General features: G+C 56.8%; 2 protein-coding genes across 6 annotated transcripts in view; one reads left to right on the forward strand and one right to left on the reverse strand.

Annotated features, from left to right (window-relative positions):
- The window catches only part of SYNGR4 (synaptogyrin 4), a 9343-nt gene extending 3883 nt beyond the window's left edge, over nucleotides 1–5460 (forward strand). For all 5 annotated transcript variants that reach the window (XM_027620229.1, XM_027620230.1, XM_027620233.1 and 2 more), the window contains exons 3-5: nucleotides 3291–3528; nucleotides 4716–4855; nucleotides 5174–5460. In XM_027620229.1, coding sequence (XP_027476030.1) covers nucleotides 3291–3528; nucleotides 4716–4855; nucleotides 5174–5407 — 612 coding nt within the window. In that variant the 3' untranslated portion in view covers nucleotides 5408–5460. The remainder of the gene's footprint in view (nucleotides 1–3290; nucleotides 3529–4715; nucleotides 4856–5173) is intronic.
- A 2668-nt stretch (nucleotides 5461–8128) lies between these two features.
- Nucleotides 8129–15891, reverse strand: KDELR1 (KDEL endoplasmic reticulum protein retention receptor 1). Its single transcript, XM_027619838.2, has 5 exons — nucleotides 15609–15891; nucleotides 14852–14952; nucleotides 14339–14497; nucleotides 10117–10369; nucleotides 8129–8905 (listed from the first exon to the last, which is right to left on the reverse strand). Exons 1-5 carry the CDS (start codon nucleotides 15697–15699, stop codon nucleotides 8871–8873), a joined length of 639 nt encoding a protein of 212 aa, XP_027475639.1. The 5' UTR covers nucleotides 15700–15891; the 3' UTR covers nucleotides 8129–8870.
- Nucleotides 15892–17119: the final 1228 nt, after the last annotated feature.

The following is a 17119-nucleotide window of genomic DNA, read 5'->3' on the forward strand; positions in this document are numbered from 1 at the left end:
GCTTGCCCAAGGTCATCACCCAGCTGGCGAGCAAGTCAAAGGATTCTCGCACCTCCAAAGCTTCTGAAGGAAAAGCCGGTGGCAAGGGAGGAGGCCCAGCTGGCGTGGACAGGCGTGGGGAAGGGGGAGGGCAGGCCACGGACCATGCCAGACGTTTTGGTCACGGACTTTGCCCGCCGCCTCCATCCTCCCTCCCTCCCTCCCGCCCTCTCCTCCTGCTCCCCTGGCCTGGCTCCTCGGTAGGGAGTCTCTGGGCAGCTGGTGCTCTTGTCCTTCTCACTGCCACCTGCCTGCTGGTGCCTTAACTGATGAATCTTTGCTCCTTCCCCGGGGACAGGCCAAGGAGGTCATGGAAGGAAATTGGACTCTGGCTTCAGGGGGTTGGGTCCCCCCCGCCCTGCCCAGCTGAGCCCCCGCCCTGAGTCTCCAGTGCCCGGCGCTCACATCGCAGCCCAAGGTTTTCGGGGTCAGTGGACGAAGAGCCCACAGGCTCGGAAGTCAGGAGAGCCGGATCCCAGTACCCTCTGCTTCGCTGACTGACCTTGAGAGGGCACTTCCCGTCTCTGGGCCAATCATGAGAACCATCATCAGGCCTAGGCCCCCACCCCCTCTTCACAGCACCGAGACACACTGGGAAACTGAGGCTCCGAGAGGTGAATGATTTGCCCAAGGCCACACAGCTGGCAGAGCCGGAAGCGTCTGGCTCTTTCCACTCCACCATAATGGCTTCGATTTATCACCTGTGAAACAGAAATGACTCAGTGACGTCTACCACGTGGGGCTGGTGCGAGGGAGGTAGTGCAGGTGAATTGGATACGGGCTCGAGTGATCGATGGGCCTTCCAGGCCTCGACCTGGCTCTGTCCCCAAGCAGCAGAGCGAGATGCTCCCCTTCTGTTGACTCCTAGCTCCAAAACCGGGAATGGATGTGAACAGCCTTGGATAATGCTAAAGTGCCAGACAAAAGAGGGACTGGTTGTCATTGTTATATTATGATTTTTATTCAGAGAAGGCAATTAAGGGAAAGGAGAGAGGAGGATGGACAGAAGCTGAGGAGTTTAGGGGCCGATCCTTTGCCTCCTCCATCCCTATCTGAAGGGCAGGGCAGGAGCAAAGAAGGGTCCAAAGTGACTCCTTCACAAAACACATTGGCTGAGGTCCAAGCTGGTAGTGGGGATAGAAAGAAGGGTCCCCTATCCAGGAGGAGTTCAAATTCTAGTGAATTCCTTCCCCTCACCTACTCCCCCACTCCCGTTCCCAACACCGCCACATCCAATCAATCACCAAGTCCAATTTTACGTCCTGAATATCCCTGGACTCCCCAGAGCTCTGACCTCAGCTCAGGCCTCAGCATTTCTGCCTGGGCCTTCCCACCGATCCCCTTTATGGTCTGTCGGCCTCTCTCTCTCTCTCTCTCTCTCTCTCTCTCTCTCTCTCTCTCTCTCTCTCCTCTCTCTCATCTTGCCCCCTCCAATCCATCGCAAACCTGGAGATTTTTCTCTGACTCCAGGGCCAAGTCTGACCCCGGCCACCCTGTGCTCAGAACCCTTCCACGCCTGAAGTTAAATCCAAGTAAGAAATTTCACTTTCCGTGGCTCCCAAGTCCGGGCCCCTTCCTCTGGTATTCAAGGCCTCTGAGGCTCCGGCTCCAGCCCACTTTTCAGCCCCATCTCAGCCTCCATCCCTCCAGTGAGGTTTCTCTCCAGTCGCTGAAGGAGCCCCATTCTGCAGCATCTGGCTTTCGCACACACAGTTTGCCCCCCTGGAATGCCCTTCCTCCCCATCTGCCTGAAAATCTCATTCTTTAATGTGCAAGTCAGACCTCACCTTATTTCCTCCTAAATTCAACCCCACGGCTTCCGAACTGGCTCAAACCTTGACCCAGGCCACAGCCTGCTCTCTGGCCTCCCAATCTCCAGTCTTACCCCCTCCAGTCTGTCTCTACCCAGGCCTCAGATCCGCCCCTGCCCTCCCCTGCTCACCACTCTGCTGTGGCTCCTTATTGCCCTCCAGACAACTTTTCTCATCCTGCGTCACTCCATACAGCCATCACCTCCTCCAGAAAGCCTCCCTGGAGCAACTCCTACCACCCACCATACACACACCACTTCCTTCCACATCTGGCGTGGACCTTACCCCATGGCATGGTGACATCTGGGGGCAAGTCACTGGAGCTTAAACTTTTCACTGAGTTAACACTGCTAGGAACCCCGCCCTCCAAATGGCTGATTTCAGCTTGAGGCAGTACAGCAGGGCCTTAAAGCAGGCTCCAGAGCTGGGCAGCTCCCATTCAAACCGAGGCACCGACACCTGCCGGCCAATTGGCTTTGGGCAACTCCTCAGCCTCTCGGTGCCTTGGTTCCATTATCTAAAGCGATGGGGCTGTTAGTAGTACCCACACCTTAGGGTGGCTTGAGGCTGGCTCAGGCTCGGGCTTGCGCTCCTGGGGTACTTCAGTGGCATTTAATACGTAAACGCCACAGAAGACAAGCGCAGATGCAGACTGTTGTAACTACAGGCAAGACGCCGCCGGATCAGTGGAGCTATGTTGGCTTTTTAAAAAAGTCCTGAAGCAAAAAAAAAAGGAAGGAAGGAAGGAAAGATAAAAAAAAGAAAAATGGTAACGTTTGTTAGATACTGAATGTTACATCTCTCCCTGTACTTTTGTGTGTGTGTTTGGAGTACTTCACAAATTTATTTTAACAAATTAAGAGGAACGAGGTGAGCAGGGAGGGAGGAGGAAGAAGTTGCTGGCTGAGGGCAGGGCCCGCAGGCAGAGGATAATCACGGGTAGAAAATGCTTCCGGAGCTCCTCACGTGTCCCAGGCGCTGCGCTACGCATTTTGTATTGGCACCCGGGTTTGGTGGCACGTACCTGGTTGGGGTGGCAGGAAGGGAGCATGGGGGAGGTGGGGAGAGGGCGAGGGAGTGGGGAGAGAAAGATGAAACTGGAAGAGCAAGACCAGTACAGACCACGCAGGAAGGCAGGGTGTGGAAGGACCTCTGGGGGGGGGGGGGGCTTGCGGGAGACAGGCAGAGGGGCCGAGACTGGAGGCAGGGGGGCCAGGAAGGAGGCTGGGGTGAGGTTCTACGGGGGGAGAGGATGAGGCCCGAACTCGGATGAAGAGAAGAGGTGTAAGGAGCAATAGGGATAGTCTTGGAAGCCCTGAGGATGTGACAGGGAGAGGAGCGGGGCCCACCATTCCCAGACAGGGACCCTGGAGGATGCACGGTTTTGGTGAATGCTGAGCTCCGCTCGGCCCGCTGGGAACCCCCCTCCTGCACCCACAGGTCTTCTCCCTCATCGTCTTCTCTTCCCTGCTGACCGACGGCTACCAGAACAAGACCGAGTCTTCGAAGCTCCACTGCGTCCTCAATAGCAACAATGTGGCCTGCAGCTTCGCTGTGGGCGCCGGCCTCCTGGCCTTCCTCAGCTGCCTGACCTTCCTGGCCCTGGACGCCCACGAGAGCCACATCGGCAACACCCGCTTCAAGACGGCCTTCCAGCTCCTAGACTTCATCCTGGCTGGTGAGCCCCCTGGGACTGCTCCCAGGGCCCCCAGGACACCTCCCTTCCCCACCCAGCCCGTCCACTGTCCTTCACACGTGACCCGAGGCCTCACCCCTCCCTTCTGGAAGCTCTTCCGCACCTGCTGTTTCCCCCCAGGGAATTATTACTCATCCTTTAGACTCAGTGTAAGGGTCACCTCTTCTGACCCCCAGGCTAATTCTAGAAGCCTCCCTTCTGCCCTGCTTTTTCCTCGCATTCACCTCCCTTCTTCACAGAACATTTCTTGAAAAGCCCCCCGGGGGCAGGAGGTGGGGTTCCAGCACGGAGCCAGGCAGACCTGAGTTTGAAATCTCAACTCGGGCGCCTGGGCGCCCTGTGGGTTCAAGCGGCTCTCTTCCCCTCTCTGAGCTTCAGTAGACGCAGGGATGAAAACCCCCCCAATGCAGGGCTTTTTCGGAGCATGAAAGGAGAGAAAGGAGGCCCGGAGTAATGTTGACCTTTTCTGGGCACCTCCCACATGTCAGGCACAGAGCCAGAGGCCCCACGTGCCTCGTCTCATGGACTCCTCAGACCCACCTGAGGAGGGAAGTCCTGCTCCTACCCCCATTTTGCAGAGGAGGAAACTGAGGCTTGAGGAGATTATGTAATTGGGCACACAGCAGCTGAGGGGCAGTTCCAGGCCTCAAAGCAAAGTCTTGCCTCCTAACCACTGCCGAGTACTCTTGATAGAGCCTGGCACACAGGAAGCGCCAAATAAATGAGTTCCTTTCCCTCAGGCCCTGGGGTTTCCTCCTCTCAATCCGGCCTCAACCTCCTCCCCACCTCCTCCTCCCCCCTCCGCACCAGGCCGATCCCAGCGTCTCAGGGCCGGGAGGGCCCTCAAGGTTACTGAATCCAGGGCCGTCCAAGAGAACTTTCTGTGCAGATGGGACTGTCCCATACCTGCATTCCCCAGTAGGGGAGCCACTGGCCACATGTGGCCACTGAGCACTTGAAGTGTGGCCAGTGCACCAGAAGAGCTGTGTTTTTAAATCCTATTTTAATTGAAATGCAGACAGCCACACGTGGCCAGTGGCTCCGGTAGCGGACGGCGCGGCGGTGCACTTTATGGAGGGCTTGGGGGGAGAGGCCACCCAGCCAGACCCCAGCCCCACCCTCCCTGAGCCAGGCTCCCCCTGCCCTTCTTCTCTCCTGCGACCCCCCAGTCCTGTGGACAGGCATCTGGTTCGTGGGTTTCTGCTTCCTGGCCAATCAGTGGCAGCATTCACCACCCAAAGTGTTCCTCCTGGGAAGCAGCAGCGCCAAGGCCGCCATCGCCTTCGTTTTCTTCTCCATCCTCATCTGGGTGAGGATGGGCCCCCTCTGGAGGGTGGGGCTGGGGGGCTAGAACATTCCCGTGCTCACTCAGCTCCCCTGGGAGTGGGGGAGGGCTCCTCCCAGGGCCTCTGCTAGTCTTTTCTGTGACTGGGCAAATTGGAAAGAGGCCTCACCTTACCCCGTGCAGATGCAGGCCAACATTAGGCATCGTGCTGTGTGCCCTTGTGCAGTGAGCAGTGAGGACAACCGTACCCTGGTCTCCGTCCCAGGCCAGTCCCCAGACCCGGTCCCTCTCCTCCCCGGCCTAACCCAAGCCAGCCTCTGGCATGCCCTTTCCTGCCCACAGATGTTCCAGGCCTACCTGGCCCTCCAGGATCTCCGGAATGATACTCCAGTCCCTTACAAGCGCTCCCTGGATGAGGGTGGCATGGTGCTGACCACCCTCTCCCTGCCTTCTGCCGCCAGCCCTGTTAACACGCCCACCACTGGCCCCAACAACCTGAGTTATGCCAGTTCTGCCCTGTCCCCCTCTCTGACCACTCCGAAGGCCCCCCGCCTCGCTATGATGCCCGACAACTGAATATCCTCCTCCACATCAGTAAAGAGATAATCCTCCCTCCCGAAGGGTTTCTGAAAACAGCCCTCTGTCCTTCTCATGTCTGTTCCTCTCTGGTCTTTTGAGTGGCCAGAGGTGGGGAGAAATCCTATGAGGTCACTTCAGGGGTCTCAGCACGGGGCCAAATTTCCCATACCACCTCCCAGACTCTCCATCTGGGTGCCACTGGGATGGCAGCACACCCTGGTGACAGGAAGGGGACATCCCTTTTGGCACCTTCAATCCTCACCCTGGCCAGAGGAAAGAGGCACGAGGCACCCTGATGCGAGGTCGGGCAAGCTCACGTGCAGAGAGAAAACGCTTCTGCCCATGGAGGGAGCACTAGGAAGAAGCAGGGCCAACACTGGGGGCAGCCCTTCCACTCACCCCAGTGACAAGAGACCCAACTCAAAACCAAGGAACAGGGGACGGTGAGTCCGTGAATGAGATCAGGGCAGAGCCTTGTCTGCAAACATTTGCAAGTCTTGGCAAAGAGGAAGGGATTTTATTCTAGAACCCAGAAGGCAACTGGGGACTCGGGCACAAGATGAGCAGGTGACCCCAGTGAGTGAAGCACTCATTAAGGGAGTAGCAGGGACAGGGGCCGTGTCTCGGAGTGGCAGCCTTCACTCAGCATCCACCATTCAGCACCACGCGCCTGGGGTGTCTAGGGCAGCACTGTCCGATTAATATGTCATGCAAGCCAGGGGGCCGTGGGGGGGGGCAGAATATTAAACTGTCTAGTAGCCACATTGAGGAAAGTAGGATGAAACAAGTGAAATTAACTTTCATATATTTTATTTAACCCAATATATCCAAAATATTATCATTCATTTTATTTCAACACGTCCTCAGTATAAAAATGGCGGTCTCTTACATTCTTTCCTACAAAATTTCTGAAATCCGCAGACAGCCCATCTTGATCTGGACCCATCACATTTCAAGTGCTAATGGTTGCATGGAGCCAATGGCTACTGTATTGGACAGCGAAGTTCTAGAACCTTCTGTTTTTTTCTAGAACAATCAGAAATCCACTTCTTTTTATGTGGAGTTTGTTGGCAACGAATAGAAAGAAAAACTGTTAACGTTATGCAGGCCAAACAAAACCAGCGCACACGAGGGCCACTGTGGCCTGCAGGACATTCATTTACAAACTGGACAAAGGGATACCAGTCGTGGGGGCAGGGGTCACACGGGGGTTCTATGGTCCCTTTTCTTTTTCTTTTTTTTTTGAGGTTTCCTGTGTGGCAGTCCCCATGCTTGCTCCTTAAGGTACCAAAATAAGTAGGACGTGGTCCCTGTGGGCATCTTGGGAAAACAGCAGCTGGGCCGCGGAGTAGGCAGTGTTCTGAGGTTCAAAACAGGAAGTCTCTGAGCACTAGTCCCAGCTCTATCGCTAGCCGGATAAGCTGGGATGTGGCCCTTCATTTCTCCGGGCCAAGCTGTCTTGGCTGGAAAACTAAAGAGTCAGACCAGATCTCGATTGATGGTGTTCAGACTGCACACAGAGAGGTGCCACCCCCCCACCCCCCCCGAATCAGCCCAAGCGGCCCTGTCCCTCCGTTTTCCCACTCAGGCTTCTGGGTAAAATTCCTGTAAACAGAAGGTGACTTGGCTTACAAGAAAGAAGCAAAAACCGTTGAAAAACTACACAGAGGTGGCTAAATGCACAGGCTGCGGCATCGGGAAGCTCAGGGACAAACGCCAGCTCTGCCCCTTGCCCCTATGCCCTGGTTTCCTCCTCCTACTCAAAGTACCCCCCGTCAGGGGTGCTGTTGGGGTCCAGCGGCTTCATCCGTGCAAAGCACACTGCCAGGCACTCAGGCTTGGGAAACTTCAGCTACCCACCTGCCGAAGCTTCCAGAGCCATCCGACAGAACTGAACATGGCTCGGGAAGGTCTTGGTGGACATCTAGGGAGTCAGCCTGAACCAGGGGGCAAAACTCCAAAAGCCTGACAAGGTCCAGGCAGCTAACACAAGTGAAGTAAATAATAGGCCAGGTGTGAAGCCGATTGGGAGGGAGACGTGGGAAATAGTTGGCTTTTCTTTTAACTCCATGAAACAAAAACAAAAAACACCCGTGTCAGCCCGATAATAAATGGTAGCAACCCCTCAGCCAAGTCCTGGGGATGGTGATGGAAGGCTCACATCTCTTCCATTCAGCTCCAGCCATCTGTTGCCACCCGGAAGCGAGGACCCAGCATTGTCAGGTTGATGGATTTTTTTTCAAGAGAAGCCAGAAATCCAGATTTCAATGTGGAAATCTGATTTCTAAAGGCTGGCAACAGATTCCATTTATTTATTTATTTTTCTTTTTAAAGGAAACAGAGTGGCTCAACAAAATGCCAAATGAGGGCAGGACAGGGGCTGCCCACTGGTGATCTCTACAACACATGCTCTTGAAGGTCCTCTGCAGCCCTGGGATTCGGGAGAACTGCCAGGAAAGTTCTGTGGCAAGATAAAGAGAATCTTCAAGATTTTCTTTTCTTCCCCACCACCCTGCACCCCGAAACCTCGTCCCCATCACAGCTGTGAGGAGTGAGGGTGCAGCTCAGAGGTTTGCTCAGAGCAAACTCGGGGAACCCAGTTTGTCACCTGTCTGCTCCTCCCAGGCCTCGGTCGCCTGCAGGCTGTCAATGGGATAAAGGAGAAGCAGAGAGGGGGGCCGGGAGGGACCCCACAAACACCAGAGAGAGGGCAAGGAGTAGCGAAAGAGGCATCATTTTCCTCGGTTTATTTCAAGAGAACAAAGAATCAACCATCAATTCTGTACAAAAATGTGGCTGTTGAGCCACAGTGACCCTCAGGCCAACCCCCTTTGCCACGTCTGGCCCCCTCGTCCCCCGCTAAATTGTCAAAAAATGAGGACAAGACCAAAAAACCCCAAACTCTGGAAAAAAATTATGTTGAAAAGTCAGGGAGACCGTCCCTCCCCTCCTCCCTCTCCCCAATCCTGAACTTTGGGGGGTTTGGTGGGGAGGCTGCGTTCTTGGCCACGATGGGAGGTCAGACAGGTGGGTGTGTGCAGGTTTAGTGTTTGGCAACGGGCAGGCCTGGGGGTTAGGGTCTGCAAGGGAGCCGAGGGGCTTTGGGGGAGGGAAAAGATCTCCGACCCTGCCCCACCCCACAGGACACTCAAAAACGGTTTATAAAAATCAGGGGCCAGAGAGTAGAAGAGAAAGGAGTCATCAGAATCAAAAACTAAATAGTGGAAAGATTTTTTTTTTTTCTTCTCTAAAAGGCAAAAAACTACAAACACCCCAGGTCCTGAGCTCCCCAAGACTTGGGTCCTCCACCGCCCCCCTGAAACCCGGCAGGAGGGGGGCCAGGGAGTGCGGAGAGGTTGGTTCTTTAAAAAGTCACCCCTGGACGGGAAGGCTCTTCGTTGTTTGCTGCCTTCCTCCACCTCTCGCGGGCCGCCGAGGAGAGGGATGGCCGGGCCCAGGGCTATGCCGGCAAACTCAGCTTCTTCCCCTTCAGGACTGTGAGGAGACAGAGCGGGCAGGCATTACCGGGGGGCCCTGCGGAGGGGACACCCTCCCACGCCCGCTTGGATGCTCAGCCGGTGGAGCGGCCGGGAGGGTCAGCCGCAGGGCCCTGCATCATAAGCTGGGAGGACAGGCCTGAACTGCCCAGCGGTGGGCTGAGTGATGCAGGCAAGAGGCACCTAGGGGTCTCAAAAGGACAGGGTCCAAGGGCCTGGTAGGGCTGGCCAGGTGCCACCGCCCCCCTCCTGCCCGCCCCCCTCCCCGCCCAGCCTCAATCCGGAGGGGCCGCGGGCTGCCTCCACGCTCTGCCCTTACTGTCCCCTCTTTCCCTCCTCATTTCTCAGCTCCCTGCTCCCGTCGCCACCTCCTCAGACCACCCCCCCATATAAAGCAGCCTCCTCAGCCTCCCCGGTTGCTCACTGACACATCCCTGGCTTCTTTCTCTCTTGCTGTTTGCCACCATCTCTCTCTCGTTCATTCACCATCACCCCCAGACTAGGACACAGGGGAGGGGAGGGCCACCTTTTTTCCTTCTGCTGCACGTCCAGAGCCTAGCCCCGGCCAGGGACACAGAGGGTGCTCTGTGCTCTTGTTGGATGGTTGAATGAATGAATGAATGAATGAATGAATGAATCTTGGCGGGCCTGAGTCCCTGAGGGTGAGGACAGAGACCAAGCAACAGAGAGGAGCCTCTCCCTTCTCTGAGCGCTGCTGGGGTTCGGGAGGTAGGAATTCTGATCTTTTATGGGACCTGGAACCTCGGGGTGGGAGGAGGGCCCTAGGACAGATTCTGAGAGAGGAAAAGTCAGAGGCCACTCCTGCCCGCTCTTTGTCCTGTCTCTTCATCCTCCAAAGGCCCAGGGGCTGGGGAGAGGGATGCCCGCTCTTTGTGGGGTCAAGGGAGGACGCCGCTCTGCCAGCAGGCGCACCGCCCCCCCCGCCCCGCCCCCTACACCTCCGATGCCTCGCTGCTCTTTCCTCAGGGGCACAGGGGCTAGGAGAATGATGCCTTGATTCTTAGGGAGGCAGGGGCTGGAGGTCCGAATGCCTAGGCGGGCGGTGAGCCTGGGACCCCAGAAGCTGGGAGAGGAAGCCTGCCCTCCCTCGAGGGCTCCAGGGCTGGGGAGGCGGAGCCTGGGCCCCAGGGAGGCGGGGAGCCGGGGTCGGGGCAGGATGCCCCGCAGCCGGCCCTCCACGCTGGCTACCTTTGGTGATGTAGAGGTAGAAGAAATCGCAGTAGAGGACAGTCTGGACTAGACCCGCCACAATGGCGATGAGGTCGAAGAAGCCCTCGAAGTGGTAGCGCCAGATCCAGTTGAAGAGATAGAGCGTGCGGTAGACGCCCAGCGCGAACAAGTAGTGGCTGGTGATCGTCTCGGCCTCCCCCGTCTTGCTCACCATGAACAGCTGGGGCAGGATGGCTACTGACTCCAGGTAGATGGAGAAGGTCCAGAGGATCTGTGGGGAACCGAAGAAGCAGGGGCAGAGAGCAGGGTGAGGCGGGAGGGCAGGCGGCGGGCGGCCTCGCGGTCACCGGCGCAGGGATGGTGGAGGGAGAACGGGGACCGAGATGCTGAGCGGGCCCAACAGTGACACCAGACACCGCTCCACCCACGTCCCGGACTCTCCCACTTAGTCCTCGCCACCACCCCTTCAGGGAGAGCCTGTCACTGGCATCCCCATTCTATGCATGAAGAAACTGAGGCCCAGAGATTTGCCCAGGAGCACGTAGCTAGGAAGCAGCGCAGCTGGGACACGAAGCAAGGGTCTCTGGAGGCAGTGCTCATGAGCACTCTGCAGTCATGCCCCTCCAAGAGGCAGGCCAGGCTGGAATCTTGGCTCTGAGATTTCCCTTCTCTGAGACCTTGGGCAAGAGACCCAGATTCTCTGAGCCTCTACCTCCTTATTTCTAAAATGGGGCTGATTTTTCCACCCTTGCTGGGGCGCTATTCAGTGTGTAACCTTTAGAGACATAAATCAGGCTCTGTCACTCCCCGGCTTGAAGTCCTCCAGTCACTGCTTCTTATCACAACCAGAATAAATGCCAAATTCCTAATGGCGGCCTTCAAGGCCCATTCCAGCCTCGTCCCTCACTCCCTCCTTTGCGCTCCAGGATGCAGCCTCCTAGCCGGTACTCCCAACACGCCACACTCCTTCCTGCCCCAGGGCCTTTGCACTCGCCGTTCCCACAGCTCTCCCCCCAGACTGTCACATTTGGCCTCTTCCACCTCCTTGCAGCCTCGTTCATCCATCACCTCTGAGAGAGGCCTCCCCTGACCAGTCCTACCCCCAGGACTGTCACATCATCCCCTCTGTTCTCCTTCCTGGCAGCTCTCAGCAGAACAAGAGCGAGCTCCACGAGGCCCAGGATCCTACACCTTGTTCACTCTGTGGCCACGGAGCCAGGCACATATTCGATGCCTGAATGAATGAGTGAGTGAATGGGAGCAAGCCCCCCGTGTGCTTGTCTGTTGCCGGCCACCATTTAGAAAGCAGTGACAATCATCACTTGTGGGCAGGACAGGGCATCGTGGGAGGGGGAAGGAGAGACTGCAGACATCTGTCAGCTCCTTCTCAGCCCTCAGCAACCTGAAAGTCCCAGCTGGGGTGACTTTTGGCCTGCAGACGCACCGAAACCTCCCCTCAGAGAACGAGGCCAGGTGGCAGGTGGGGCTCCTCCTCAGTTGTTTTGGTTTTGTGGGAGAAAAGGGGGGAACATCAAGAGTGCATTCGTAACAATTCACGCTTACATAGCATTTACCATATCCAAGGCACTGCTCTACCACCTTATGGGTATTAACTGGCTTATGTCTTAATCCCAGGAGGGGAAGCCTGTTGTTATCCCCATTATACAGAGAAGAAGACTGAGGCCCAAGGTCACACAGCCACAATATGGGTAGAAATAGACTCCTACCCAGGCACTGGACTCCAGCACTCACTCCCATAATCACTCAGGATCCTCCAGCACAGCTCTTAGCAAGTCAGGTGTATTGAGGCTCTCAAAAAACATACCCATTAAATTGATGCACACCCAGCTGCTACCCCTGGGGTCACCCTTGGAGAAGAGACTTATGACAGAAGAGGAGACGGAAGGTCACATTTTCATTGTGTTCATTTCTCTATTCGTGATGTCTGAATTTTTTTTTTTAAGGTTTTATTTATTTATTTGACAGAGAGACAGCGAGAGAGGGAACACAAGCAGGGGGAGTGGGAGAGGGAGAAACGGGCGCCTGTGATGTCTGAATTCTTAAAGAATAATTTTCTTCCATGATTCAAAAAAAGGGGCGCCTAGGTGGCTCAGTCTTTAAGCGTCTGCCTTCGGCTCAGGTCATGATCCCAGGGTCCTGGGATCGAGCCCCGCATGGAGCATTCCAGGACAGGCACGGGGAGTGGGAGAGGGAGAAGCAGGCTCCCCGCGGAGCAGGGAGCCCGATGCGGGGCTCGATCCCAGGACCCTGGGATCATGACCTGAGCCAAAGGCAGACGCTTAACGACTGAGCCACCCAGGCGCCCCAATAAATAACATCTTAAAAAAATACTAATAATTTTTTTAGCATGCACCAGTTAATACCATGGGCTTTGCAAGCAGGTGGACCTGGGTTCAAATGCTGTGAGCTCTCCCCTCTGAGCCTCACCTTAGTGCTCCAAGAAATGGGGATGAGGATGTCTGCGTCCCGGGTGGCCAAGGGTCAGACAGGATGATGACCTATGTAGAATAGCCAGCGCAGAGCTGGACACACAGTTGGTGCCAATACTTTGCACAAGTGACCTCCCTCCTCTGAATGAGGGAACTGCAAAAGCTGGAGTCAAGTGTCCTGGGTTCTGGTCTGGCCACCTCCACCTAAAGCAAGCCCCAGTACTTTCCCCCTGCCTCTGTTTCCTCATCTGCAAAATGGGTAAGTGCTCCAGGAAAGGGGTGAGGACAGTATGTTTGCAAAGACCAGGGCCTACAGCCAAGTCCAGGGTTCCCGCCACGGCGTGGTGCAGCCTTCCTCTGACATTCCTGGGACCCGTGAGCCGACATCGCCCTTAGTCAAATTTGTCTGGCCTGCACAGTGCTTTTGGAAATATATTTTGAGGGGCGCCTGGCTGGCTCAGTCCGAAGAGCCTGCGACCCTTGATTTCCAGGTCATGAGATCAAGCCTCAAACTGCGTGTAGAGATTACTAAAAAAAAGAAACTTAAAAATAAAAAAAGAAATATAGTTTGAATATGTGGCCAAATTTGTAAAGCTCGATCTTTCAGGAAAACTCCTGAATTGGGGCCTCTGTTGAAAACATCAGCACATCTGGCCACTCAGGGCCAGCTTCCTGCAAGACCTGGGGAGGGAAGGCCGCTCTGATTTTCTGATTCCCGCTGGGCCTCAAGAGGTATGAGATCACAAACTTAGCACAGGCCCTCTCAAAATTCTTCCCAGGAATTTGTACAGGCGTTATCAAAATGCCACGGAATAAAAACCACGACTTTTAGGAGAAGTATCAGCACGGTATTAAACTTCAGTCATTAAACTAACACTGACACAGGACTTGCTACCTAGGGCCAGACGCTGTGATTTACCACTATGAACCTCTCATGAGAACCCTATGAAGAGGGAATTGATTATCCCCATTTCACAGACAAGGAGACTGAGGCCCAGAAAAATAAGAGACTTGCCCAAAGTCCCACAGCTGCTGAGTAGTAGAAGCTGGCTTTTGAATCACCCCTGCTCTCTGGTTCCACAGTCTCTGTGTTTAACCATGAGACCATGCCACATAATCAGTAAATCCTCACAATGACCTGATCGGGACCTTACAGATAGGGAAACTGAGGCACGGAGAGGTCAAGTCACATGCCCAAGGTCACGCTAATAGAAAGTAGCTGATGTGGGATTCAAATCCAAGTAGCCTGGCTCCAGAGCCCCTGTTCCCAATTCCTGAGCTACTCATTAAGCCAATGACCTTGGACAAGTCATTTAGACTCCCTAAGCCTCAGTTGCCTCATCTGTAAAATGGGGCTGCTGTACAAAGAAATGCTTAGAGCAGCACCTGGAGCGCACTGAGTGCCGCTATTATTGCATTAATACCATCCAACTCCCAAACCTGTGTGCTGAACTTGTATGTCCTAAAATAAAGAAGTCTGGGGGTGCCTGGGGGGCTCAGTCATTAAGTGTCGGCCTAAGGCTCAGGTCATGATCCCAGGATCCTGGGATCGAGTCCCGCATCGGGCTCCCTGCTCAGCGGGGAGTCTGCTTCTCCCTCTGCCCCGCCCCCTGCTTATGCTCCCTCTCTCTCTCTCTCTCTCTCTCTCTCAAATAAATAAATAAAATCTTTAAAAATAAAATAAAATAAGGAAGTCTAAGCAAACCCTGAGCAAGGAAGCCCTTGAGAGGGTCCACTGTCAATAGCTGTTCTGTCACCCACCACTACCAGGACCCTGCCAGGTAGCCTACCTCTAGAGGGGTAAAATCATGGTTGACCAGGAACGCCAGGATGGCCGTGGGAACAACAAGGAACTCCACCCGGAATGTATCGTGGTTCCCATCGTAAGTGGCTTTGAACTTGCTGTAAATCATCCAGACTGTGGTGAAGGAACAGGCAATGTAGACCACCTGCCAAGGGGATATGACGAGGAGGGCACTTCAGCTCGAAGTGCAGGGCCTGAGCCTCCAAGAGATTGGAACTTAGAGGAGTCTGCAACCCCGGCCACTTCCTCCCTCAGAACCAGGAGTCCAGGACCCCAGCCTCCTCCCTCAGACCCAGGAGTCCTTACCCCCAGTCCCTCCTCCCTTACATCCAGGAGTCCTCACCTCCAGCCCCCCTCTCCCTTGGACTCAGAGGAGTTTGGAACCCCGGCCCCTTCCTCCCCTGGGCCCAGGAGGTCTGGGCTCCATACTCCCTCCTCCCTAGGACCCTCACTTGGCTCCCCCCTCAGGAGGGGCCAGCAGGTGGGGTAGAGGCTTTACCTTCATGCAGGTGTTGTACAGTGAGATGTAGTTGGTGAAGAGGTCCAGGTATCGGGCGGTGAACACCACAGCAAACAGGACCTGGCTCTTCCCTGAAATCCCTGCAGTCCCAGGAGAGAGAGTGGGGGGTAGGCTGGGAGTGGGCTGCCTGGGGAATAAAGCAAGGCCCAGCGCCTGGGACCAGCCCAGAGTCGGCTCCAGAGTGCAGCTGTCCCTGGAGGCCTCCCCAGCCCTCCCCGCCTGAGCAGGGCCCTTTCCCACGGCCCGCAGCCAGGGGGCAGCCCGGCCCCGAAGCTACTCCAGCCCGAGGCTCTGTCCCAGGCTAGGCCTCACGGCCACTCCCGGCCCCCTCCGGGTCCTTCCACAGTCCGGACACAAGGTGGGGCCTCGGAAGGACCCCACTTGACCTCAGCCCCCTGGAACCGGTCGCCGCTCTCCCGCTCCCTTCCTGGCCGCCACGGTCCACGTCACCAACTCCCGGCCACCTCCCTGCCTGCCACGGTTCCCGGGGCCACCAGAGAAGGGTCCGGGGGTAGCTGAATTGGGTGCCTGGAGCCACCCCCACCAAACTGTATGCACCCCTAGTCTGGGGAAGGGAACTGACCCCCCGGTGACCCCGGACTGGAAGGGGGATCCCCAGCAAGCAGCGGAGGACTGGGTGGGGAGACCCGTCCCCCTCGTGCCTACAAACCCTTCCCCGAGTCCTGCGATGTCCCCTGCGCTCTCCCCCCTTCTCCCGCCCCGCTGGGCGTCTCACCGGCACAAGAGCGGGACTTCCAGATTTTGAGCAGTAGCAAGATGATGGCTAGGAGGTGGGAGAGGTCTCCCAGGAATCGGAAGAGATTCATGCTTTGTGGGGGGGGGCTCTGGCAGGGCTGGGCTGGCGGGAGGCAGGCTGGAGGGGGTCTGCCCCCCGGGGCTGATGTTCTGGCCGGGTGGCTGGGCTGGGGGGGGGGCGGGAGAGGGGCCCTCGGGTGGGCTCCGCTCCGGGGAAGGGGCTCTGGGAGGGGGAACCGAAGCCGGAGCTGGTGGCCGAGCAGGAGCTGGGAAGAGGGAGGAGGGCGGGAGGGGGGAGGAGTCCGGCAGGAGGCTCCGCCCCCGAGGGCGGAGTTCCGGCTCTCCGGCGCCCCCTATGCCCGCACCTCCCGGCTTGCGGGGAATCGGCGCTAAAGGCACCCCAAGGCTGCCTGCTAGGAGTTTGTGGGGTCGATGGGATCTGAAACTCCCAAGTCCAAGTCCGGCACCTGCTCCTCCAGGCGGCCTGTGCCTTTGCGAGGGTGGCGGCTCAGCCTCCCAGGCTCTGCCGTTGTCAGGGACTCGGGAGGCTGGGCTGCGAACTTTTTTAAAAAAATCCTAGACAGGGCCCCAGACGCTGGCCTTTCAGGGGCCTCCAGCTCCAGTCCACCCAAAAGACCAGAAAGCAGCCCCCAGCCCCTCCCTCAGGCCCAGGAGTCTGGCGCCTCAGCACCATCATCCCCGAGGACCCAGGAGCCCTTCTGGGTCTGAGCCATTCTGGAAGGGGACTCAGCCCCCTTCTTCCCTCAGACCCAAGAGTGTGCCCCCCCTTCCTTGAGACTTAGGGTCCCCCCTCCACCAACTTGTGTCTCCTGCATCCTGGCCCGGGAACCTAGATGCACAATCCCTTCCTCCCTCTGGAACCCACAGATTCAGGTCCCCAGCCTCTTCTTTTTCGGGAATGTGAGTCTTCACCCCTGCTTTCCCAGACTCTGGAGTCAGCCCCCCACAGCCCTGCTTCCTCACAGGCGCGCGCGCGCGCGCACACACACACACACACTCTCTCTCCTGGGCTCTGCCCGCAGGGGCCCAGGTGTCCTGCACCCCACCCCACCCCCACACTTTAGAGAATGCTGGGCCCAGCCTCTGGGGCATGAGGGGCACGGGCTGGGCAGCTGGCCTGAGGGCCCCTCCGGGGTCAGGCTGTGTCTAGGAGGAAGCAGACGGCTGCTTTCCTCTTGGACGTTTGAGTACCCATGGGTGACGGAGGCCAGGGTGCCTCAGGAACAGAAGTGGTATTGGTTTTCTCAGAGGCCTGGATGGACTGGGCGCCTGAGGGTGATATCCATGAGTCTCGGACTCGTGGGCCCCTGAGGGGGGTTTGTGCTGGGGGGTCAGGTTGTCTGAGTGCCCAAAGAGGGACGGGGCCTGGAGGAGGGGACCTGAGGCAGGAGGCACTGGGGCCTGGACTTTAGGATCTGAGGGAGGAGGGGGCTGGGGACTTGAATTGCTGGATCTGAGAGAGGAGGGGGC

The sequence above is a fragment of the Zalophus californianus genome, chromosome 17 (genome assembly GCF_009762305.2).
Source record: "Zalophus californianus isolate mZalCal1 chromosome 17, mZalCal1.pri.v2, whole genome shotgun sequence".
NCBI classification, from domain to species: domain Eukaryota; kingdom Metazoa; phylum Chordata; class Mammalia; order Carnivora; family Otariidae; genus Zalophus; species Zalophus californianus.